The sequence below is a fragment of the Halichoerus grypus genome, chromosome 4 (genome assembly GCF_964656455.1).
Source record: "Halichoerus grypus chromosome 4, mHalGry1.hap1.1, whole genome shotgun sequence".
NCBI lineage: Eukaryota > Metazoa > Chordata > Mammalia > Carnivora > Phocidae > Halichoerus > Halichoerus grypus.
In genome coordinates, this window is record NC_135715.1 from 109,777,073 (window position 1) to 109,802,442 (window position 25,370).

The window sequence follows — 25,370 nt, forward strand, 5'->3', positions numbered from 1 at the left end:
TAAAAGCAAGTCATCTATAAGCCAGAATAGAGTAGCACATTTTGTCTGCGGTTCTTGATTGAAAGTTATTAAAAATATTTAAAGATACTTAAGTTATGAATTGAAATTTTTTGCGAATAGGGTTAGGTCCTTACTGATAGGGGTCATTTCCATTCTCAATGCCGGTTTATGCATATGTGATGCAGCAAGGCGAATGGGGAATTCTAATGCGCTTTTGGAAAAAGCTTTCCTTGATTGCAGAAAGAGACTCAAGCAAGAGAAAGTCCCTTCTCCTGTGTTTGGAAAGAAGGATGTGGTAAAAATGTGATGGCTGGATTGCTGTGGCCCTCTTGTGAACATGAGGGGAGCAGTCAAAGGGAAGGTAACACATCAGGATGGAAGAGTGGAAAGATGCAGCCACTCTACATCTCTACTTCTAGCTATCTGAAATGATCATTTTTCCTTACTGAGCCATTCAGTTGAGCCAATCTTTCTGTTTTTTTGCAACTGACAGAATTCTAGTGGATAAAGAACCATATAAAAGGAAGACTAGACATCTGAGTTTGGGATTGAGGAGAACCTCACAAGCTGGAGATTAAGAAGCAGAACCCAACCACTGTCTTTTGGCGGAAATAGTCTGGTGGAGCTGCTCCAGGTTGGATGGACTGGAAATCCAATGTTGTCTTTTTGTTCCTCTGTTCAAGGCAAAATTCAATCCCCAGGCCTGACTACATTTAGCAAGAAAGAATTAATTCCTTAAATAGAACTTTAGATTCTAATAGAAGCTTAGGTCGATGTTGAAAAGCTTAAAAATGTCAAGTGTCTACCACAGAAAAATTAGCTGTTTTTTTTTTCCCCAAGGCTTCCTGTATTATGGGTTTCCTTGTTTCTTTGTATTCATTCTCAGACAGTTTCCATTTCTCCTAATCATCTCTTGTCCTTATTTCCCGTTCCCATAAAATTCTATGCCTTCATTTTAAATCATGCCTTCTGCAATGTCACCCTTGTCTGCCTTCCCTATGCCTTCATTCCCCAAATGTGGAACTAAATCAAGCCAGTTTTGTGTCTCAGAGTTTCAGTGGAGATTTGGGGTTACAGATGGAGATCACATTGGAATATAAGCTTAGAATGGAGTGTAATATACTCCTTTAATACAAAAATAAATGTAATAATCAACTGTATCTTACCATGGGGAATTTGTTGCTGGCTATGTTATCTTTAAGACAGTAGCTTATGTCCCTCCATCCTTTGACCATTTTCTTTTCCTATCAGGTGTTTTTGTTTTGTTTTGTTTCTCAATTTTTCCAAATTCCTATTAATTTCTTAAAAAGAATAGTTCTCCATCTTGTACTCAAAATCAAGCGTGTGGCCTACTCATGCATATCCAAGAATTCATTAAGGAGCTCTGTCAATGGATTATCTACTTCAGACTTCTATCCTTTAAAGCACAAAGCGCTGTAACAGCTTTGGAATTAGCTTTTCCTTAGATGATACAAATTTTAGCAAGTGCTTTCCTCAGTCATCTTTGTAAGCAGAAGGGGAGCAATTTAAAGATGTATCCTTCCCCACTTCACAGAAAACCCTGTGGGGATTGTTGTTGTTTTCTTCCCCTTCCTGTCTTCTTCTTCTTTCCCATCTTCCTTCTGCTTCTGCTCTTCCTCCTTTCCCTTCTTCTTTCTACCAAACACAAAGACTGCAATTATAATTTATTGTCATAACCACAATTCAAATGAAGAACTGAGTATGAAATCCAGTCTAAAGGAGAGGGAGAACCTGGGCACTAGGTGGTATGACTCCCAGTCCCAACTCTGCAATGTACTAGTGGTATGATTTTGAGTTGCTTCTTCTGGAGTTTGGGACTAAAGCTATGGTTTCCCTATATCACAAGGGCATTACAAAGACTACATTAGAGAATGGATGAAAAAAAATGCATCTTCAGCTCTCAAAGACTAACCAAATGTGGTAGAATGAATACCAGAGAGCTGATTCTGCCAAGGGAGGGCCAAGAGAACAAGGAAGAACCCAGCTGTTGACTATCTGTATTAAGGGCAGGAATTCAATCAAAGAGCAAAGCACTCAGGGGCCGCCATGCTGGGGCACCAACATCAGAGTGGGGCCAAAACCAAGGTTGGAGCTTGAGCTGCAGAGCTACTAAGATTCCTTTTATTTTATTTTGTAAAGGCAGATTTGATCTCTGAGGTGGCTGCCGGTCCCAAGTTAAAAGAAATCTTACCCTGCTCTCTCTGCTTTAAGGCTGAAGGAGCAAAGAGTTAATTACCTTGTTTTATTCATCTCTCTTCCAAATTTTTCACATGGGCTTTTTCCTTAATTAGCCATCATATGAAACTGAAGAATATTTATTATTTATTGTGTGTATTAAATTTTATGTCTTTTCTTCTTAATTTTTAAAATGGGTGAATTTATTACTTTTTCATGTTTTTCTCCTAAACAAGTAAGGTTTGTTGTTGTTGTTGCTGCTTTTATTGTTTGTTTAGTGGTAGTCGTCATTTGATTTTTCTCTGGGTCAGTAATTCTTCATAAAGAGCAAAATGAGAAAAAGCTTCTGGCATGTTTTATATTAATTGGAACAAGCAAATAGTTTCCCATACGTTTTTCTTATTCTTAATTCTTTTCTTTTTATCTCTTACTCAATTTAAATATGATACCTAGAAATGCCCACTCAGTATTGATTAAGTTATATGGTTTAACTTCAGGGCTCTATGATAACTTACTAAAGTATATTTTATAAAGTGATTTTGGTTGTCAAGATAACATGACTATACAATGCCTTATGTGCTCGTGTGATCATTGCCATGGTTCTAAGTCAGCTCTAAAGGGAACATGAAATGAGCACCTACATGCCAATTTCAATTTTGATTATATTACCTACCACAATTCATTAGACTCGTCGAGTTCCAAAGGGTTTATGCATTTAAGGACTTGCTTAACTTGTTTAGAAATTCACTGCTAGCCAAGGTACTCAGAAGGAAAGCATGCCTGAATAATTCCTCCATTTAAAACGGTCTTTATTTTTACATGTCCAGTATGTAGCGTATAACGATGCTCATACATAGTCTCATTTATTTTATGTATCCATGGCTTACTTCTAGCCTGTAGATGCCTTAAAAGCAAAGAATGCCTCTATGGCTCTTTCTCTGTCTCCCGCAGTGTAAATGTGGATATCGAGTACAGGCTTCACTTAAGAAGGTGGAATGGAAAAACTGATCCACAGGTCTCAATCAGATTTCACTTAAGAGTTTCCATGAGCTGGTTAATATCTGAATGCAACAGTCTAGGTTTTACTTGGAAATGATGATTCTTTTGAATGATTATGGCTTATGGCACTCAAGCAATGTTGAGTTTTGTTTGATGAGCCTCTTTATCGCACTTCTAGCGTCTGCTCTCTTACCTCTTTTCCCTACACTTTCTCCAATTTTCCTTCTCTTTATCCCCCACATTTCTTTCTTTTTTTTGGTACTGTCTCTTCTACTCTGTACACTTGAGCAATTACTTAAGAAAAAGGAGTCTGAGGGCGCCTGGGTGGCTCAGTCGTTAAGCCTCTGCCTTCGGCTCAGGTCATGATCCCGGGGTCCTGGGATCGAGGCCCGCATCGGGCTCCCTGCTCCGCGGGAAGCCTGCTTCTCCCTCTCCCACTCCCCCGGCTTGTGTTCCCTCTCTCGCTCTCTCTCTCTCTGTCAAATAAATAAATTTAAAAAAAAAAAAAGAAAAAAGAAAAAGGAGTCTGATAGTTTCTTATTTTAACTCAAAGAAAAACAAGCCGGGGTATATCTCTGTAACATAAAGACCCAGTGGATTCATTATTTGGCGGAAAAAAAAAATCTGACCAGAAAGACAATAAACAGACTTCCAAAATGTAACAATGAGACTGAAAAAAAAATGTATGTATAGATCAGTTAGTTTACTCCGATAAGGTATTCTTAATGTTCTTAATTATATGTAAGTAAATATTCTTGGTTGATAGAATTTTAGAGGAAGCTGCTAAAACTAAAATGTTTGAGAAAACAGTTATCGTTAAATGAACAGAGAAAGCACTTGATAGAGCACCCGTTGAACACTCAACTGAGAAGTAAAACATCCAGAACATGCCCAGCTCTTTGGGAGTGTGTTTTCAGATTTCTGCATGTGTTTGTCCATAAAAGCATTTCAAGGGGTAGCTTTTTACTGATTCTACCTTCCCCAAAAAATCAATCCGGCAACCATCATTGGCTAATAAATGTTTTTATCGCATTTTCAAAATTTATCAGGACATCTGACTTTTTAGTTCCTCCTTCTTGAAAAAGAGAGCCCATGACGTAAGACACTGAAGCCACCTCTGTTCTTCAACACAACGTCCGCCCGGAATTGAGGGCTCAGTTGCTGAGTTTCTCTAGTTTGTAAAGGAAGGGAAAGATGCCTCACTAAATAACTTGAGTTTGTAACTTTAAAAAAACCTCCAAACCTGCTCATCTAGGGCAAGTAAGTGTACTCCCTTTGTTATATGGTATGCAATTGGATGCATTTGAAATAAAAGGTAAGTTAAATCAGAAGTCTCCGGGACAAGAATGTACTATTTTAAAACAGGGAGTGTCAAATGTTGTTTTTCAACCCAGAACCAAAGGGTATTTCACAGGTAATTTCTCAGGGCTGATGTTAGCTAATTATTAGCTACCATACCCTGCCTCCCATTCTAAGTGACTATCTTCTGGCAGAAAGACACAGCTAGGAGTGTTTTGTTTCATTTGTCCTTGGAGTTTTTATCAGCATCAAGAAGGTGGACTGAGCCAAAGTTAGAAGAATTCTGGAGCTAAGCAAAAAGTGACCCGTTTAACAGCCCCCATTAATTGGGGCTGTTACATGATTAATCTGAGAAAAACAGAAGAGACGGATTCCTTTACAACTCACAGTTGGATGCAACACACTAAAAGTAATCCTGTAAATTACATTTTAAATCTTCAACATATTCCGAGCAGATAAAATAGTGGCATGATTGACCAAACTCCTTTTAAAAGTACACATATTACGATGCATCATAGTTATAAACAGATGGTATTTGGCCTCCTTCCTATTCTCAACATTTGGAATTTCTAAACTATGTGAATTAAACAATAATATTTTATAAACATACAAGGGATTTTGCTCACTGCTTTGTTAACATAGAAATTATACAATGCTGACATTTATTTAAATTTTAAAAAGTAAACAACAGTGTGCATTGAAATAAAGCAAACTAAAATCAACATAGAGAAGTATGTTCTGTGTGCATATTACCTACAGTGGCCCTGGCCTTTTTAAGGAAAGACATAATAGGTTGAAGAACAAGTGGTAGCTTAGATGGGCCTAATCCTTTGTACTCCAAAGGCTCATTTAACACCTCTCCGTAAACAACGGATATTTATACCATAATTGGCTATTTGACCATCGCGTTCCTTTACTATGTAACCTGCTATTATGGAGTTAAAATAAGTTCTCCTTCATTGGCTCGTCAGCTTTCATAGTAGTGAAAGTGTCCTCGCAGTTTTAAAAACACTTGCACAAACAGGAATCATTCTGACACTTGTACTCATAATGAGAAACATTATCATCATATCAATAAGTATATATTTTTTTCTTTGGGGGATATTATTGCCAGAAAGAAAGGGAAATGTATCAGATCTTAATGTCATTTCCTGAGATACTTTTCTAAAATTATAGCTTTAACCCTTTCACTACATTTTGAAAGGGAGACCCATCTGCCGAGTTGATGTACAAAATAGAAGGCACTTGGTTTTCAAACACTATTCTTGGATTTGCAAAGTTGTGCTGTGATGAATAAATAATGAATCAGATATTTCAATCAGTTTTATGATTTTTGAAAGCCCTGATTATCATTGTTCACAGACAGTCTCTTCTCGATGCACTTCCCAGGCACTCCTGTTCAGCCTTTCAAGGGTAGGCTCCTGCAGGCCAACGTCCGCGCCCTCGGTTTATCCCTGCGCTGCTCTTCCCACATTTTAAACCAACTAACCAACCAACCAACCAACCAACCAACCAACCCGTATTTCCAAGTCTACAGTTCGAATAATATTTCAGAGGGGTTGGGATCTTGAGAAAGAGAGATGCCAAGTAAGGTCATGAACACTCCAGATTAAGGATGCTTGTATTTGGTCTCGGCGTACACCACTTTAGCATACAATCTCTATTGGTGGAAACGAGAGAGGAAATAAGCTACAACCTAGATGGAAAGAAACGCAGACGGCGTTGGTGAAACCAAGGGCGAGGGGCATTTTTTCCTCTTATACATATAGTTCTAAACGTCTACACTCAACTAAATGTCGAATGATAAAAAATCATACTGGTGCGGGGAGGCTCTTCAGACATTTTAGAAGCCTCAAAACGATATTAAACATTGGAAATTCCAAGTTTCTCAGGAACTTATTTTGACCAAACGAGTGACGACAGATCAACACGGGGCTCCTAAATATTCTCCTGCCTACATACCTCTTCACGCGTCTTCTCGTCTCCTCCTAAATAACCCATTGGTGGTTGAGAGGAGAAACGAAGTTTGTAACCCAAAGCACAGGTATGAAGTGAAAAGGATGGCGCTGGGGGCTTGGGGTGGGATTTAAACACACGCCTGGACAATGAAAGAGGGAGAAGAGTATTTTTTAAGTTAATAGCCAGAATCTCTGCTTGTAGAGTCTCCGCGCCCATCCCCACGCCCTCCTCGTTTTTTTGTTTTTTTTTTTTTGATTAAGGTAATCTTTTTTTAAAAGGGGAGGGGGCATAGAAATCAGTACTTTTGCTTTTGCTCGGTGCATCCTCGTCCTAACGTCTCACGGAGGGCAGACCGGCCGACTCCGGGAACCCAGTTCAGTAAAACACTTAAGACGACTAGGGAGAGTTGTGCCCCGCCAGGGCTGCGCCGCCTTCCCGGGGGCCCGACAGGGAAGATCCCGGCCCTGCGCAAGCGAGCAAGGGCAGCCGTGGGCCACGCGGCGCGTGTGCGTGGCAGCGCGTGAGTGTCGAGCGCGCGTGGCGGGGTGCGTGCCAATGTGGGTGCGTGCCAGTGCGCGCGCCAGGCGGGGCGGCGAGCGAGTCCCGCGAGTGTGAGCGCGAGTGTGAGCGCGAGCGTGAGCGCGAGCGTGAGCGCGAGCGCGAGCGCGAGCGCGAGCGCGGCCACCGCCCGGGGCTCGCTCGGCCCCGGGGCTCCTCAGGCTCTGGGCGCTCCGCCGCCGAGCGGGCTCGGCTACGACTCTGTGACCTCGCCGTCCCTCTCGCTCCTTTTTCTCGCGCCAGGAATGGTGCGGCGCTCCCTCCGCCCGCTCCGGACCGGGCCGAGCAGGGTGTCAAGGGGGCCGCGGTGGACCGGAGCTCGGGCTCGCCGGCCGCGAAGGCGCCGCGGTGCAGGGCGGGGGGGGGGGGGGGTGCGGAGAGGACGAGCGGCGAGGGCGGCGGCTGAGCGCGGGCGGAGGCTTCCAGGGGCCCCGCGGGCGGTCCTTCCCCGCTCGGGGCAGCCCCGGCGCAGCCGCCCCAACGCCCGGCACTGGCTCGCCGGCGGGTCGGAACCGCGCGGGGCGGGGCGCCGGGGTGCGTGCTCTCGGGCGGGCGAGCGCAGGGCCCGGCCGAGGTCCCCGCGTCCCGCCGCCTCCCCGCTTGCCCGCGGCCCAGCCTGGCGACCTCGAGCCCCCCGCCTGCGGCGCGGGGCCAGACCCGACCGAGAGCGGAAGACCCGAGAGGCAGGGAGGGAAGGCGAAAAGAGGTAGCAGGCCCCAGACAAGGAATCCTTAATTACAGATTAAAGGCAAGCAAAACCGTACACCACATTTTCCATGTGTCAGCTGACGGCCGCGACAAAAGGAAACACAGAACGCTGAGGGGGAAAATGGCCCCTTCTCGGCTTTTTTTTTTTTTTTTTTTTTCCCTCCCTCTTTTATTATCTGTGCAAATGTAAAATGCATTAGGTAGTGACTCTGGGTAGGTGGTGCCTGGGGCCAAATCGCAGCTGCACGCTCCAGTAGGAGGACAGTTTGCTGATGGACCCAGAGGTCTGGGGAACCTCTCACAAAAAAAGGGACTATAAATACTCTGCTCGAGCACATTTTGCTTCTTCAAAACTCCATTACTCATACTTTTTAAGTTTTAAAATTTGGTGATTAGTGTTGCAATTCATTATCTCCAGTGAAATCCTACCGTGCACGCGCGCGCGCGCGCACACACACACACACAAACATACACACACATTTTGTTTTTCAGTTTTGTAGATTCCTTTTTTTTTTTTCTGGCCTGTTACCACAGCATTAGAAATCCAGGGGAAAAGCCAAACCGATTGAAAGCCAGGGAACATAGCAGCAAGCACCAGAGAGCACAAGTTCCCCACCACAGCTCTGCAGCTCAAGAGGAAAAAGGAAAAAGGTGTGTGCTTTGATGACTTTCCTCTTAACTATGATCACAAAACACCCTGTCCCTGGGATTTAAGACAGAGGTTCACCTCCACACTATCCTGAATTCTACATAGATGAAGTGTTCCAAACTGACCATTACAGACCTCTAGTTCTGCGTCATTTTTTAACCCTAGAGTTAGATGACCTTTGAGGGTCACCCTGAGCCACCATTGCAATGTCCTCTTCTGTGTTTTCTCCCTCTTGATGCCAGGTCAGCTTTAGAAATAGAAGACTTCGCCTCTTTGTGAGTAATCTATTTACTGATAGAATTGAGGCAGCAGGTGGAAGGCAACAAGGCCACCTTGTTTAGTCATTTTATAGATCTTCCTCTTTGGAGATGATATTTTCCCTTTTTCATTTGTGTTTTTCACCAATGTCATTTTCTCCACAGCATTTTATAAAAATTTTTTTCAAAGTGCCTTTTCACGTGGTTCCAGTGATTTGCCCACACCCCAAATCATGCTATCTGCCTTCAAGATTAATAGCTGCATATCAGTAACTCTTAAATACCTCCTAATCCATATTTTCAACTGAAATGATTCCTAATGTTATTGGCTGGGCAAATACTTGAACCCAGAACCTTTGTGGACCGATTGCCAGCCACATGACAGCAGTGTTACACTCGGGGAATATGAACACAATTGTTTCTGCCTTGGTCTCTTCCATTGTAGAAGGCAGAGAGCCTTCCTTATTTCCCACCTTCCCCGGAAATGGTAGTAGATTAGCAGATTAATAAATTGATATAAATCATACTAGGTTCCAAGCCCATCTCCTCTTCTGATGCCTATTTAGGAAAATTTAAAAATCTCCTGCAAGCTTCTAGTCCTCTGATTTGGCTCTGCCCTCCCCACTTTTTGAGTTTATCCTTCAGTAAGATAAATAAGGTAAAAGAGCATATTAGGAGTTTCTCTTTCCTTAGAGCTTCCCAGGATTGGAGAGAATCATCCTGTTTTAGGCCAGTTGTTGTTAGTTCATGTTTTTACCACCCACCAAAGAACAGCACAGGATTAAGTTTATATTAATAAATGATGTTCATGACTAGGTTTCTAAATGCCAGAGTTATGATTTATTTTTTAAATGGGTGGAGAAAGGAGAGCAGCAATAAACTAGCCCCTAAGTCGCTCAGAATCCTTGGCTTGACGCATCTCTGTGGATGTTTTTGTCTTTTTGTTTTTTGTTTTTTGTTTTTTTTTTTTGTATGTACCTCTCATTTTCCTTTGAGTTCTATCATAATGAACTAAATATTTTGTTGACTATTTACCTTTGTCTATAGCTTCAAACCCTGTATTTATTTTAGTTAAATTTATGAAGAAGTATTTTATGCTCCCCCTTTCTACTTTCTGACTGTTTATAATTGTCCTTATTTATCCCTCCACCCCATTAGGAATTTCACAATAAAACCCTGCACCAAATAAATTAAAATCTGCAACTTCAGACACCCAAAGAAGAGGACATTAATCCACTTAGTAAAATACCCAGACCTCCCCCTCTCAATTTCAGCTCTTCTTAATGTTACATTTAGTAATTGCAGCTGGCTCCTTATACTTTCCTCCCTCCCTTTCATTCTGAATCATATTGGCCTTGTTTAACCTTCATTTCCTTTCCTACCCCCGACATTTGTCCATGTACTTTTCTTTGACCATGTTTGTCTTTCTTTTGCTGCCCGGATTGAAAGCAATAAATAGAGCTTTCTAAGAGCGTAATACGTTCTGTTAAAATCCCATTCTACCTCCCCATTCACTATTAATGCTTTGTACAATTTTTATGTATCCTTCAGTTGTGTAGTTACTGCTCTATATTTTTTCTGATTGATCATTAAGTTATGCTGGCTTTTGAGAACTGCCTCCATAATCCTGAAGCAAAGGCTTTTTACTTGGCATGCTCTTTGCCTTTGGAATGCCTTTCCTGGCAAGGACAGGCATTTCAGTTGGACTATGATTCTTAAGTTACAATTCAAGGCTAATTTGTTCAGTTAGGCTTCTACTATAAGCAGCTCTGGTTCTCACTGTTGAGTGCTCCAGGAGGTTGCTTGGTTGAAGGGTGTGTTGTAAGTACAAGATGTAATATACTTACATTGTACTTGATTATCAGTTTTCAAAAACAGCTGCATGCTTTGATATCTGTGTAAGGAAATATCAGAAGATAATATACCATTGGTATTTATTACTCTATAATTAAGGATGTGTCAGTGTTTCCCTTTAAAAAAAACCCATTTTCAGAAATTCATATCTCAGGCATAAATTTCCCTATGAATTACAGTCTAATACCATATTAGAAGTATTTTCTTTTTAAGTTATCCCTCCCCTTCCTTTTCTTTCTGGGGAAATAGGTTTCAGGATGTAATTTCTGGGTTATTTGGGATGAGAGGAAGCACTCCCTTTGGTGCACAGTTAAAGGTGCTTCTGCCGCCCGTGTCACCTGCTCCCTCTGTGCCAGGCCCTTGGCACCAGGTGAGATTGTGGGGGCTGCCTCTGGATGAAGGGCCAGCCTTCTATCTATGTGGATAAGTAACTTCATCATTGTATGATGTCAAAGGCAATAGAGAAGGCTCAGCTGTCCAGAAGTAGCACGTGTGCCAGAGTTTGAAATTTTAGCACCCAGAAGGAATTCTTGTACATTCCTCCCCTTGTGGCCTCTTAGAATCCAGATGCGACCAGGAGTTAACATGAAACAAATCTATAGAAAGGTACTGGCAATTTATTAGTCCATGTTCGTTCTGCTAGTAAGAGAAGCAGGAGGAGGAAAGGGGAAGAAGATGGAGAGAGAGATTTGCCCCTTCCTCTCCTTTAAGGGATGGTGGTCTTGACCAGTTGGATTGACCACGGCCTTCTGCATGAGGTTGTTCTGGACCTGCCTCTTCCACCACAGGACCCACAGCAACTTGGCTTCTCGTTAGGGCCTCAGTTTTCCCATAGGTCCCAAAAACAAATGCTTACCAGGAGGACCAGGAAAGTTACCTTAAATGTATAAAAGCATCTGAGTGTAAAGACCACAGGGAGTGGAGGGCCTATGATGGATGTCGAGGCTGAATGCCTTCCCACAGGCACAATAATAGTACTCATAAAGACCCCGAAAACATTGGCCTCACTACCTGGTCTCTCATGCCTCTTTTAAGACCAACCATGTGGGCCACAAAGCAGCCCCCTGCTACCCTCTGCACTCTCTTGCCTAGGGGTCCAATAGTCATGCACACTGACCCTGGTGCTTCCTGAAAGACACATGGGTGATAATGATACCATCCCACAGGAGGGAAGGCCTATACAAAAACTCTCTGTTTATACAACATAGTCTGGCTCCTAAATATACCATTATATGATCCCTTGATTTTCTCATTTGTGAAATGATAATGGAGATATTAAATTTTCAAATATAAAGGACTTCACATTCCTGGAGAAAGGTATCACACAAGTATTCCCAGAAATCACTTCCAGCATACCACCTTAGGTCTGCTATTTAAATGCAGTAATTGATAGGAGTAACATAAGCATCTTAAATCATCTCCCACGAATCATCAATTCCTTATGTTAATTTATGAGAATAATTATGAACCCGTCTTAGGGTTAAAATTCATAACCATAGAGCTGCAACAGAGAAGTCGGAATCACTTAGATAATGATAATGGGAGGATCGCTGAAGACATTGTCTCCAAATTCCACTGTAGGAAAACAGACTGTAGGGTGAGCAAGGATCCTGGTCGCCGAAGTCATATGTACCTCAGATGCAGCTAGGGAATTCTAAAGACAGGGGAGGGAGAGCTCCTTCTCATGGAATGCAATGAAGGATTGAGTCCACAACTAACCCTGTCTTGAAGAGGAAAAGGAATAGACACCAGTATGGGAGATGGCTAGTGTGGTTAGGAGCTCAGATAACTCTGTGCTCTACCACACAGCTCTGAATTTTCCAAGATATGAAGACTGGCTCATGTAACATCTTCCTTTATCTTCTTCTCATTATCTTTCAAAAGGGAGTTTACAGAACTATGGTTTTCCATGTTGAGTTTGTAACATTACAGGAATTAGTGAGGAATGGTGGTCAGCAGCCCTAGGAAAAAGGGACCTATCGACCATCACGTCAGACTTTTTCAAAGTATGATTTGTTTCAGGATCAAGGTTAAGTCCTTGACTCCTGGTAAAGTCTTCTCATGCAAAACTGGCAGTTAGGGCAGTTTCTTCCACTGTCTGAAGGGAAACGGTTCTCTGACTGGATCAATAGTTCAGAGTCAAGAAATGTTAAGGAAGCCATGGTAACGAAACTAACCAAAGTATTCATAGCTCCTATCAGAAGTCATATCCAGTAATAACATTCAAGACACGTAAGAAGTCATAAAGAGTACGAATAGCCTTTGGATACTATGACCCAACTTCAGAAATAAGCCACTAGCCACCAAGTGAATATGCCTCTCTCCGTTACATGCCTGTGCTTTGTACCATCACTCCTCTGACTTAACAAGTAGTGTACATTTGGTGTAAATCCCCATGGTTTTTGTTGTTGTTGTTGTATTTTAATCACCAATATACATAGCTTTGAGCTGCATGTAGAATTGTTTGGATGTTTTTAAACTTTCCCAATTACATGTTAATGCACAGCTCTGAAGGGAGGGTGTATTATAGAAGCATTAGTTGGCTTGTAATCTCAGTTCAAATTTTAAAATGAAACATGTCAGTGGTTTATAATATACTCTCTTCATTGTTAAATATGAAATCTGATATTAAAGGCCACCCAATTTTCCACTGAAACCGAAAGGCACTTAGGGTGATACTTGTCAATAGTCAATAGAAGAATAAAACTCATGGAATATGTCAACAGCATGGACTATCATTTGAAAACTGATTCTATCACCCACAAAAAGTATCTTGAGACTTAACTGAAAATTTTATTGTGGCTCATAATATTTCTGGGTAGCAGATGCTTTCTCAAAAACAGATTTTACTTTTAAAAATATCAAATATAATTAACACCTTCAACATAAAATGAAATCTTTGCTTCCAGATGCATTTCAAGGTGTTGAAATGAATCTGTGCAGCCCTCTACGGCTGTGAGTTTCCATCCACTTACTGATTCTGCTGCCATCTTTATGTGGCTTGTCTGAAGATTTGAGATCCAGAGCCATATCTGAAGGATGCTTATTAAACCACAAGCTTTTTTGAGAGTGGTCTTTTGACCTATTCCTGATCAACATGGTATAAATGAATAGGTTAAGAGCAAGGTGCCCTGCTGCTTAGTACAGAAACACCTAGCCAGAAACACAGATTAGGCAAGTTCATGGCGGGCATCCTGGACACCATACCAAGGTCTTGGTAATGAGCAGACTTTTAAAGATATTTAAACTTGAAATTGGCTTAGTGATTTATGTTAAAAGAATAGAATGAACAGAACTGAATGTTTCAAAAAAGAAAGATCGAAATTTCAACAACCATACTCAAAATAAGAAATAGTGGGAGCGTTCGAGCTCTTCATTCAAAGTAAGGGAAATAGGAATTAAAAAGTCAACTTGTATTCGCAATGATCCTGTGACTTCAATGAAATATGGGTTGACTTAGTAACACTCCATCCCACCGTACAACGGATCTGAGAGGCACACAACACACCCGGACACATACATGCACACACACTTCAAGTTTTCAAATGTTAAGAATTACACATTTACAAAACTTTTTATTGTTTATGTGCACTGATACCAGGTCTGACAGCATAGTTTTAAGAAGTGACAACTTTAATGTAAATTTTTATTCGAGAAGGGGGTACAGCTAAAGACAAAAGCTGATTTGCATTTATGGGTAGAGGGAAGAAAACCCCTCCATACACAGGTAACTTTCAACTGTGTCTACTATAAAATGGGAGCCCATTATTTTCATGACAGTAAAACACAATAAACTAAACACTGTTTCTTGGCTGTGAGAAGACATCACTGTGACATGGCATCCTTCTGACTGAAGCAAATTTACTGGTCTAGTTCATTTCATTAGATGACAAACCCTGCCCAACGGTCTAAGAACCTCTTGGGCGTATTTATACCTTAACTTTTACACTCAAAAGGTGCACACCTGTCTGAGTTCCCCAGTCTCAGACCGGAAGGGACTTCTGAAATAATCCCCGAGCCCTTTGTTTCGTGGGTGAGGAGGTAATCTGTTCAGTGGCTTCCCCACAATTGATAGGACTCGAAGCTAGTGCTGTGATGTCCCATCATGCATTAAGGACCTCACACTGATTAGGGAGAGGACTATCTGCAAAGATAGGGCTTGTTGTTTCTGCTTCTTACTTGTCCTGCTTTTCAGTTCCCAGGCCTGATGCATTCTGAATTCCTGCCTTCTTTGATCTGCAAGACTGCCTCTATCCTGAGGGATCTATCTGGCTCCCGGACCTTGATCTAATTCCTGCTGACCATTTTGCTACCTGTCAAATGGGCCCTACTGGACTTCTGAATCATCGCCTGCTCTATCTCGGATGGCTGCTAGACCACTCCGTCCTTCTAGAAGCCAGAAGGCCATGCTTGACCCTTGTCCACCCTCCGCTCCCTGGCTGTCCCTCACTCTGCAGTGTATAAAAGTTATTCCTTTCAAAAGCTAGGAAAGTTACAGTTTACCTGTCAGTAAACAGAAGATGGTTTATCAACAGACTTTACCTTAATGACTACAAATGTTTACCTCCTGCTTTCCAGAATGCAAAGACAATCTTGGAAATGTCATAATATCTTACAAACATTTGCAAAACAGATCCCTGTACTTCCGGAAAAGAAACAATTGTATTCGTTGTCTCTGACACAAGGAAAGTATTCAGCGAGAAACATACAGATAGATGTACACTCTTACACATAAATGAGATATGCTAATTAAAAATTGCAGTAGGCACTTTATTAAAAATTTATTTTACAATCTAGCTGTTCAAAACATCTTTATATCAACAAATACAGCAGCTTGACTATTGGAATCATAAGCGATTTATCTTGAAAAGATTATATTTGTAGCTGAATGCAACTATTTTTGAGGAGTATTTCTATCAAAATTACTGTTTTAGTGGAAGTATTTTGATTTCTCTATTTTTACCCCAGGAAAAAAATTAAAACAAGTATCTCAGTGTTCCTTTTATGGGCAAGATGGCCCCACTTAGCGTGCTTCCCATGTTTGTCCAAATTACAGCTGTTTATCTTGCAACTTTAAAATAAATTAAATGCAAATGTAACTGTGAATCATGGGACTACCTGCCAGACCCCTTATTAATACCTTCACTTAAAAACCCCTGTGCCAGAGAGTCGTTAATTTGCTAAAATAAAAGTGCTAAAGCAGCCCTTTGCCCACGAACAATTCTGAGATGGCTGCCCAATTAGCCTGGTAGCATTCTGATCGTCCGTTCAGACCCCGTGGCCCTTTGAGGACACAAGAAGGCTCCAATGATAACCTGGCAACCTAGGTGGAAACCCAGCCAAGCGCGAGCTTTTGAAGCTGCAGTTTGGCTGCCATCGTGTCGGCAAAAAGAAAGAATTCAGGCACCATGTCATCCAGTACAAAGGATAAAAACGGATTCAACCGGAAATTCAATGTGGCACCACATATGGGATACATGAGTGCGGTTATACAACAGGCCACATATTTTTTTTGAACAGTCTCCTCCATGTGATGCCGAGGACATGTGTAACCATCCTAACGTCTCTAGGAATCTGTATTTAATTTGAGTTGGGGTGGTGGCAGGGATGGGAGATCTGAAGCCGCCACAGGTTTGTGGCAGATGGCTCTGTGTCAGCTATGACAAGCAGCCAGGCTCAGCTTCCTCTGCAGATTTTCTTTTCTCTCTGATCAGGTAAATATGGGCACACTCTGGAAAGTTCTACAGATTCTGCCTTAGGCTGCAAGTTTGTGACTTAGCCCCATCTGTCACAAATCTTCCCTAGGTTCTGTTGTAAGCAGAGACCTGAATTTACCGTGTAGGGCTGCCCAAGAAAAAGGAGTCATTTCACCCTGTGAGGGGGAGGGAGAGAAGAGAAAGCAATGAAGAAGCATTAACAACCGAAAGACGAAAGCATGCTCAAAATTCATATTGCAAATTTGCATAACTTACGTCAATTAGATTTCAAAAAGCCACCAAGTAAATGGTTCTTGAGTTTCATCAACTCAGGAAATCCCAGTTTCTGATTGGTTTAAAGTGGAACTGTCTTTTCAACCATAGGGGAAAGCTCCGGATTTTTTGTAAATGGATGCAATCCGCTGCACACTTATTTCCTGGTTTTTGTTATGGATGACGGCTATTCAAAGTTAATCATCCAACTTTTAACTTTTATAAACACAAGATACACAACACCCTTAACCCATGCATTTGCCGATGTGAATTTCACTTTTAAGTGGTTAAGGCACAGGAGAAATGCCATTACTATTACGTGAAATGTGTAAAGCCCTTTGAGTTTACAAACAGGTTTATATTTATTATTTCATTATAGCAGTGCTTCAGGGGGGAAAAATGCTATTAAGAATTTAGGAAAAAAAAAAAATTCCTCCAGGTTAACAGATGAATCACACAGAGATTCACCTAGAGCCAGGCTGCAAATGAGTAGCAGAGGAGGACGAGACGCCAAAACCTCTAACTGATCTTGATCCCCCAAAGTTTATCTATTGTGCTAAAGGTTTTTTGCTTTTATTTTGCTTAGACAAATCAAAGGAAAACCAAGCCAAATAAAATCAAGGAAGGAAGTGAAGAAAGACAGAGGGAGAAGACCAGGGAGGAGGAAGAGAGGGAGGGAGAGAGATTAAGAAGTTGCCTGAAATTGTGCTGGGGCAGTTGAGAGATTTTTAGAAGTTCTAAAAATGTCACCAGCTTTTAAGTTTTCATTTTTAAGGAACAAAGTAATGACTCTGGAGGAGTGTTAATACAAGTGAGCAACACCTTACTGACATGTAGAGTATAAGCTTAAATTAAAAGGGGACTATAAAGTGACCAGGGTCTTGAAGGAAACTTAGAGTGGCATGGCTGTGGTTGGGGGAGACAGAGCCTGACATAATTACAACAACCACAAATGGCTTTCTGGGCACTGAATCTGAACTGTAAGCTTAATCATTGTTTGGAATCATTTTGAGGCAGAAATCTGAGAATTCTTCTCTCCTCCAATTAAGAGCAGGTCATAGAGGTTTCTAGAATGTTGCAGAACTTGAAGAGGAGAACAGAATAAAAATCAGCAGCTATCAGTTGAAAAATTTTAAGAAACTACAGGTCACTCTCAGAAAGCACAAGAGAGAATGCATCTCTTTTTGCACACAAAAGATCGCACAACTTGTAAATAAAAGGAAATGAGAAATAGGATGGGAATGAAGATCTGTCCCGTTCGTCTGGGCGGTGTTTACTTTACACAAGTGCCCCATTTGTGCCCTGTGCCCTTTTCAATCTGGTAACAAGGTAATGTCCAAAATTTTTTTTTCTAAGGCATTTTAAAATATGATGAGAAATTTGTCAAAACATGAGGTGCTGATCTCAGAAAGTTGTTGGGAATTTTCAGTAAGTAAATTCACATAGTAAAAATGAGGCAAAAATACGACTTCGTGGGATTAGACTTATTTGGGTTGAAAAGGGAAGAGAATTGTTAGTGTAAGAAGTCAATCCTTGGCTAATTATTTTATGGTTACTTCTAGAATCTTGTGTTCAAGTTAGATTTGGGAGTCACAAAAAGCTCCCTATCGTGGATGAAATGAAACCTCTTTTTAATCTGTGTGACAAGTGTGTGGCCAATGAAGTGTCCCGAAAGTCCGAGAAAGCTGCAGTCAATGACTAAACTTAGATGTAAACTTTTTAAAGAAATGTTCAGATTTTTTAAGTTAGGAAAATGGTTTTAGATTTTTAAAATGATTAGGAAACATTTAATTTCTGCATGCTTTGGATTTCTCTTAAGAAAGATCTTAAGACAAGTGTGTGTGTGTCTGTGTGTGTGTTCGTGTGTGAGAGAGAAATAGAGAGGGAAAGAAGAAGGGAGAACATACTTGCATGCATGTGAGGAATTTAAACATTTCAAATCTGAAATCATTTCAGGTGAGAAGTCATGGGCAACAGTGTTCTGTAGTAGAAAGAGTCACTTTAAGAAAAAAAAAAGTATCCAATTCTGTTTCTGCTTTTCAGTTACTAGCATTCTGTTTCAAATCCTGCTTCAAGTTATAGCCCCCAAACTCTCACTCATATTGAAAGTATAATGTCTCATGTGAGAAGAAAGCCAAGTGTTAGTAGCCTTATTCTAGTCATTAAATTTCTAAGTGTGAATCCATATGAAAAATCCTATCCTAAAGTGAACCCTATGTGAAAAGCACTTGAGATGATTTTAAAATGTAAACTTTTGACAAAAAAAGAGAGTAAGGTGTAAAAATGTAAAAGGAGCAAATTAAAGAATTCAGTGACATTCTATCCTTTTAGATCTTAGAAGCATATGTTTTATAAAAGCAAAACAGCACTGTCCAATGGAATAAGTCTAAAAAAAACCCCCAACATTCTCGTTAACAGTACACACAAAAGACTCTCCCATTGCATAAGAAAAGTAAGGAAAATACTGCTTTGGGGGGGAATAATTCTCTTGTATTTAGTGAAGGCAAATGTTACCTGAAAATCTGTATATTTATAAAACATAAGGTGGAGAAGTATCATAGTTTATTAGATCTTAATTATAAAGTTTTAGAACACATTCTTTTTCTGTTTTGGCTCTAAATCCTATTACAATAACCAAACTAAATCTGTGGTCCTTTCTGTCTGTGGTTTTTACCAGTTCCTCTGACAAATGCATCCTAAAGCTTGATTACTTATAATTCTTGGACTAATTTATTAATCTGAAGACTGATCTTTAGATAAAATATCATCAGGATTTACACATGAGGACACATCTGAACGTGTGTAACAGATTTATAAGAAAAAAATCCACAGTAGAAAATACATAAAAAAGAATCATACATATGAATTCTTATAAATGCTGACCCATAAAATTCTAATTTATAAAATTTTGAGATGGAGCACTTTAGGATGGACAGACCAAAAACATATGTAAAAAGCAGTAACAGGAAATAACATTGAAGGCATAGGTTATCTTTAAGCTGTATGAGGAACAATTTGATTTAAGTGACAGCATTATCACTAAGCTGAATGACATTGTTTCAGAGTTTTTCCAGAAGATATTTGTAAAATAAATAATTATAGCCATGTTACGGGGTAGCTGTATTAAAATATTTCAACCAGAGGTCTGTTTTCTTTTTTTGTTTGTTTGTTTTTTAAAGATTTTATCTATTTATTTGAGAGAGAGAAAGAGAGAGAGCACATGAGAGGGGGGAGGGTCAGAGGGAGAAGCAGACTCCCTGTGGGACTCAATCCTGGGACTTGATCCTGGGACTCCAGGATCATGACCTGAGCTGAAGGCAGTCGCCTAACCAACTGAGCCACCCAGGCGCCCCTGGAGGTCTGTTTTCTTTTGTAACTCAAGGCAACTTGTTGCAGTAACTTCTGAAATGGTTAAAAATTTGTCCATGAAGACTAACAGAGATAATGAGGCCTAACCTGAAGCAAAGTTAAAAACTGATACATTGTGATGGTGGAAATACCATTATAAATACTTCAAGGAAAAAAACATCTTCTTTCTTTCTTTTTTTTTTTTTTTTTGTTTGTGTCTCTATGAGATGACAGATGGTAATTAAGCCGATGGGGGTGACCATTCTCCAAGATGTGGACGTCAAGTCATTATGCGGTGGGTTGTAAACTGATACCGCGCTCTCGCTTATATCTCAATAAAACTGAAAAACAAACAAACCTACACCAAAAATTCACCAGGAGGGAAGAACAAAATTAGTGAGTTGATGGTGAGCTCACTGAAAAGATCTCTGTGTCATATATAGCAAAGGAATCCATTTGCATAAATACTCAGGATTCTATTTCTTCCATTTCCAGAATCTGCCCATTTCGATAGCCTGTCACATGGAAAATGACTGGAGTAACATTTTATATAAGGCAGACCACTACTGAACTTCCAAAATTAGGGAATGTGGATGGAAACCCTGGGAGGCTGTTTTGTCTGTGAAGCTTCCCCTATGTACGGTACAATCGTATTGACTCAAGGCGCAATACTGGAGCCTGGAACTGTTCAGTCAGCATTTTAAACTATTATGAGCTACCTTCTGAACCATTGCCAAGTTAATAGACAATGAAAGATAATGAGCTTGAAATTGGGTGTTAAATTGCATTTTTGGTTCTCTCCCTTTTTCTTGAAGTTTAACTGTTTCCTGCAGAAACAAAGTCCTGTTTTGATGTATCACTATGTAAATATGTATTTTAGGCCATGAAAAGGGAAAGGAGAGAAAAAAAGGCAGCAAACTGTATTTCATGTAGGAAGGTTATACATTAACATAGGAAAATTAAAATATACTGGATTATAAAACTGCTAGATTGTAAACTATACTGAATTTATGTAAAATGAAGATGCTACATTCAAAGAATATAAAAAGGTATATTACTCATGGCCTAGAGCCACCTTCCAAAGTCGTAAAGCAGATTTATCCCAGTTCAATTACTTAGACTTTAAGCAGGGCCTCTTTGTGTTGTGATTTCAACAATGTGAAATTCTTGATTCAAACAAGGGAAAAAAGATCATGAGTGAGGGGACTTCATGATGAGGCTGTTTTAAAACTATTCTCCCTTTGCCTTTGCCATTCAGAGAGGAGCCTGGCAGTGTCATTCTACACAAACTGAGGATTTTTAGGTCATTTTATTAAACTGGACAAGGGAAACGTTCAGTTCTTGAAAATCATCCTCAAAGTAGTTAAAAAATGAACACCAAACTTCACAAATGTCATTCACCTGAATTTTTGAGGCCTGAAGATTCCATTATGATGGGAAGAAAGGCTTATCCTCATTAGTATAATTGTGGAATCTTTCCTTTACTTCCTTTTAAACTAATGAGTTACATTAATCCAGGTTCATTTTTATAAGCCTCTTGGGGCTAAATGTAAAGGACAGTCATCTTAGAAAACAATAAATTAAAAAAAAAGCATGTACCGTGCATTAAGTGCACGTATTTCATAAGACCTAGGTTAATACAACTGGCATCCAGTTTAATTAATCCTTGTTAGTGTAACAACTAATATCCCTCCCTAGCATGTTTCCTTTAAACATTAGTATGTTAATTAAATGTTTTTTTTTTTTTAAAGATTTTTCTTTGTACTTCAATACGGCATTTATACCACATAAATCTCTCCTCAATATCTACCTTATAAAGATGTTTTCTTACAATATCTGGTCTCTTGCAGAAATTCTGGAGCCTTTTTGAAAGCTGTTCAGGTGTGGAATACAGATACTCAGCTGCAGGAAAAACAGATACATTTTTAATGAAACAAAAACCTCAAAGCACACACTCGATATTAGTCACTTTACTAATTAAAAATGCATATTGCTCTGTGCTGCCTCGTGTTTTACATTATTTAAGCATGATTTTATAAGGTTACCTCAGCTCACAAGGATGTTTAATGCTAAGTAAGACTGTGTAGTTGTGCTGTTTAGACATCTCCTTTGGGTGATTAAAATACATTATTCTAATGTAACACAATGCATATGTGATATATTTAGTGATGAGAATTTTTTCCCAAGAACTGGTACTATAGCTGTATGTACCCTGAAACAACAGTTGCATATTATTAACTAGTCAATTGTTTAAATAATTTGGTGTGACTTCCAGTCCTTGATTTTTCTCTGTGTATATCATTAAAAAAAATCTGTAAGCAATTGCAGCAACACTGACCTGCTTATAAAAATCCATCATTATGGGATGTGTATGCTAACAATGAAGAATGCTATTTGAAAACTTGCTTTTTTGTTATCTTAAAAGAACAGATGGCAAATATAAGCTTACTCTAATGTATTAAAACACATAAAATTTTCCTTAACACTAACATGTTGACTTGCCAAATAAACAATTGCTCCTGCCTAAGTTTATTTTCAAACTTTCTCATTTAGCATGAAGCATGTATTAAATCTCGACAAAGATGAAAGGTACATTAAAGCAGCTACCTGGAAATATTTCGGGATAAACCAAATCTTTGGGACAGAGTGGGTAACAACCGCAATACACAGCTTCCAACCTAAAGGAATTTTAGAAAGAGGATAAAAAAAATATTAAAAAGACGTTACTATCACAGCCAGAAAGTGGTTTTGTTTGCCTAAGTTAACAGTGTGAGCCCTGAGTTAGCTGGGACGAGAAACAGGGTCGGCAGTACAAGCCTTAAAGCCAAAGTTGCTCTTTTAAAAGATTTTATTGATCATATATGAATTTCATAGAACAGAACCAACAGCATATGTTTTGTTCACTGAATTAATCAAAGCGCAGCTCTGCATTTTTTTTGTTGTTTTTAAAATACTGTTTAACACATTTTATAATCAGCAGATAAACACATGTAACAACATGGTAAAGTATGGACAGCTTTTCTTAATAATGCTGCAAAGCCCCAGAATGTTCACTTTTCAAAAATGTTTAAATAAAATAGCAAATACTTAACTTTAACATTGTAGTCACAGAAATGATCGAGGCACTTTTAAAAGCATCAGAAAAAAATTTACAATCTGTTGTGATGGGGCATTTTCATTTTAAGCTCATGCTTCAAAATAATTTGTTATTTTGCAGAATGCAAAACTATTCCCCCTTTTATTGAAAAATTCTCATGAAGATTACCTTAATGAACATTTTGCTTTCTTGGCCAAAAATTCAGCTCATTTCCCATTTTATCAGAAAAGAATACTTTTATTAGTAAGCAAATAAACAAGAAAGTTTCATTTTGCGAGAGGATTTCCCCAAGGGACACCTATAGGAAGTTTTTTTTTCTTCTGCCATGTCATAGTAGTAAGGGTTAAGCAGAGGGAAGGTATTGCCTTTCGGAAGGTTGTTAGCCCTGCATAATGGCTATTGATCTGACATATAATAAACCTTAAAGATACCACTGTAATTTCTGTTGGCTAGAAATTACACAGTGAAATTCAAAGCACTCTTTAAAATATGTTTATTTTATGAGAAACTTTGAATTGCATCCAAAATGTTGACCAAAGGCGGAATTTTATTTTGAACTGCAGATTTTTTTCAACCCAAGAATAATTTGAAGTTATGTCAATGTTTACCTTGTTTGTTTATAGTGACAAAGTACATGCAATTTAAGCTGTTTTTAAGTGGGTGATGTTTTCCCTATTTTATTATGTTGACTGAAATTAGTTTAAATGAAAAGTATTTACTTTGAGCTGCAAAGTTTGGGAAAATACTGAGTTCAAAGTTTTGCTTGAGAACTGATAGAAGTTACAAGATAACACAGTGAAATGGCACAGGATCTAGTTACCAATTATTAATCTCAAAACCCAAACTAATATATATTTTTTTCTATATATACATAGGGTATTTCATAGAATTTCTTATCTCAAGCACAGCTATAAACTGCACTGTGACCGCATTATAAAACATTCACTAAAGTTTTGAGCACATAAACCGGTGATATTCTTTATGAACCAAGAGAAAATCCGCACTTTATCTGAAGACACTCAGTTTTAAAATGCTGTGCCAATTGAAAAGTAAATACATATGAACATTCTCTTATAGTTACATAAAATCAAAAGAGTGAAGTCACAGACATTTCAGAAAGTGCACATGTTATCTGCTTTTTAATAATGGATTTGAATTAGAGTGTTCTGTTCCCCGAAAGAAAATTGCAGGCCAAGTTACATTTTGAGTCATCGTATGAGCATGTACCATGCCACTTCCAAAAACCTCTGCTAATTAAAATACAGTGAGATAGGAATGGCATTATTTGATTTAGGAAGGAAAAATTTACAAATTTTGGATTTCAACTTTTATTTGCAAATTATCTTATTTGTGGTAATATTTCTAATTCATCAGGAAAAAAATAAAAAACCAGCCACCACTTTTGGTATAATTTTGACTTGTTTTAAATACTAAGCCTCATCATATAGATTATTTAGATCAGAACTATGTCTTAAAATATATTAAATAGGCCATAATATTTTTAAAGAAATTTCTAAAATTCATTGCCGTAAGTTTCTCATATTTTGTTATTTTGAAGAAAATGATCATCTCATGACAATAATACAATTATTCACCATTTCAATTCTTATGCACTAACAGTTAAATAATAAATAGGGTTCCAATTGATCTATTGTTAAAATGACTAGCAAATGACCTTTTTATTCCAATTAACAAATCATCTGCTAAATCTATGAATCTTAATATTCAGATCTATTCACTTCAATTCATACAATTTATCTGCAAATAGTTGTTGGGCTTTTGATTCTAAATATAATTAGCTGATAATTTTGCTTGGCTGAATTACTTTTCTGGAGGGCCTGCAAAGGCTCTCAGTCGCATTATCTAGCAATAATGAATCTGATAGGTGAAATTTTTTACTGTAATGAGGATGAGACACAGTTGTGACACCTGAGTCTACTAATAACAGAAGACTGCTAATTATCGACAGCACTTTTTTGTGTGATGCAAGGAGAAAAAAAAAATCCCTCATTATTAAAAAATAAAAAGTTACAATTATAAGTGACACCGGAGGAGAGTAAATAAAATGGAGTGATTAAAACATTGCTGCTTTAAGGGTGTTTTTAATTAAGTGGAAATGCTAATGTTGTCATACTTAGCAGATGGGATTAAAATTAGTTATTGTAAGTAACTCATATTTTATGTTATGGTTTCCACAGCATGTCTACAAGATCTAAGAAAGTGATACATTCCATAAGACATTTTAAAAATGAAATTCTCATACTCTTTACAACTCATAATAATGAACATCATGAATAAACTATTGAAAAAAATCCTGCCAAGGATTTTACCATAGTGACTTAACTAGCAAGGAATGTAGCCATAATGTACTGGACTGTTACAATCTCACTGATGGTATGTCGTTTGCTTTGCTGATTGTTGCATTCCGTATTTCATTCACACTCAACAAAAACAAAAGTTTCGTACTTGGGCATGTA

At 39.0% G+C, this 25,370-nt stretch overlaps 2 protein-coding genes and 1 long non-coding RNA gene across 12 annotated transcripts in view; 1 reads left to right on the top strand and 2 right to left on the bottom strand.

Moving 5' to 3' along the window:
- Positions 1–1,235: 1,235 nt before the first annotated feature.
- LOC118534788 (uncharacterized) lies at positions 1,236–13,509 on the bottom strand. The gene is made up of 4 exons (XM_078069940.1): positions 13,455–13,509; positions 6,756–7,167; positions 6,457–6,592; positions 1,236–1,656 (listed from the first exon to the last, which is right to left on the bottom strand). Exons 1-4 carry the CDS (start codon positions 13,507–13,509, stop codon positions 1,495–1,497), a joined length of 765 nt encoding a protein of 254 aa, XP_077926066.1. The 3' UTR covers positions 1,236–1,494.
- A 585-nt stretch (positions 13,510–14,094) lies between these two features.
- Positions 14,095–25,370, bottom strand: part of QTMAN (queuosine-tRNA mannosyltransferase) — a 386,232-nt gene continuing 374,956 nt past the window's right edge. For all 10 annotated transcript variants that reach the window (XM_078070752.1, XM_078070750.1, XM_078070751.1 and 7 more), the window contains 3 exons: positions 22,404–22,474; positions 21,607–21,698; positions 14,095–16,351 (listed from right to left, as the gene is read on the bottom strand). In XM_078070752.1, the coding sequence (XP_077926878.1) occupies positions 16,268–16,351; positions 21,607–21,698; positions 22,404–22,474 (247 nt within the window). In that variant the 3' untranslated portion in view covers positions 14,095–16,267. The remainder of the gene's footprint in view (positions 16,352–21,606; positions 21,699–22,403; positions 22,475–25,370) is intronic.
- Positions 19,943–22,323, top strand: LOC118534791 (uncharacterized). The gene is made up of 2 exons (XR_013447099.1): positions 19,943–20,203; positions 20,292–22,323. It is a non-coding gene; the product is annotated as an uncharacterized LOC118534791 (long non-coding RNA).

What these genes read in the sequence shown, in the direction of transcription:
- LOC118534788 (XM_078069940.1), bottom strand. Translation starts at nt 13,509, where the DNA reads ATGGCTCTGGATCTCAAATCTTCAGACAAGCCACATAAAGATGGCAGC. An exon ending in TAAAGATGGCAGCAGAATCA is followed by an intron (nt 7,168 to 13,454) that starts GTAAGTGGATGG and finishes CCAGAGCCTGAG; the next exon opens with GAGCCCCGGGGCCGAGCGAG. An exon ending in ACGAGAAGACGCGTGAAGAG is followed by an intron (nt 1,657 to 6,456) that starts GTATGTAGGCAG and finishes TGTGTTTGGTAG; the next exon opens with AAAGAAGAAGGGAAAGGAGG.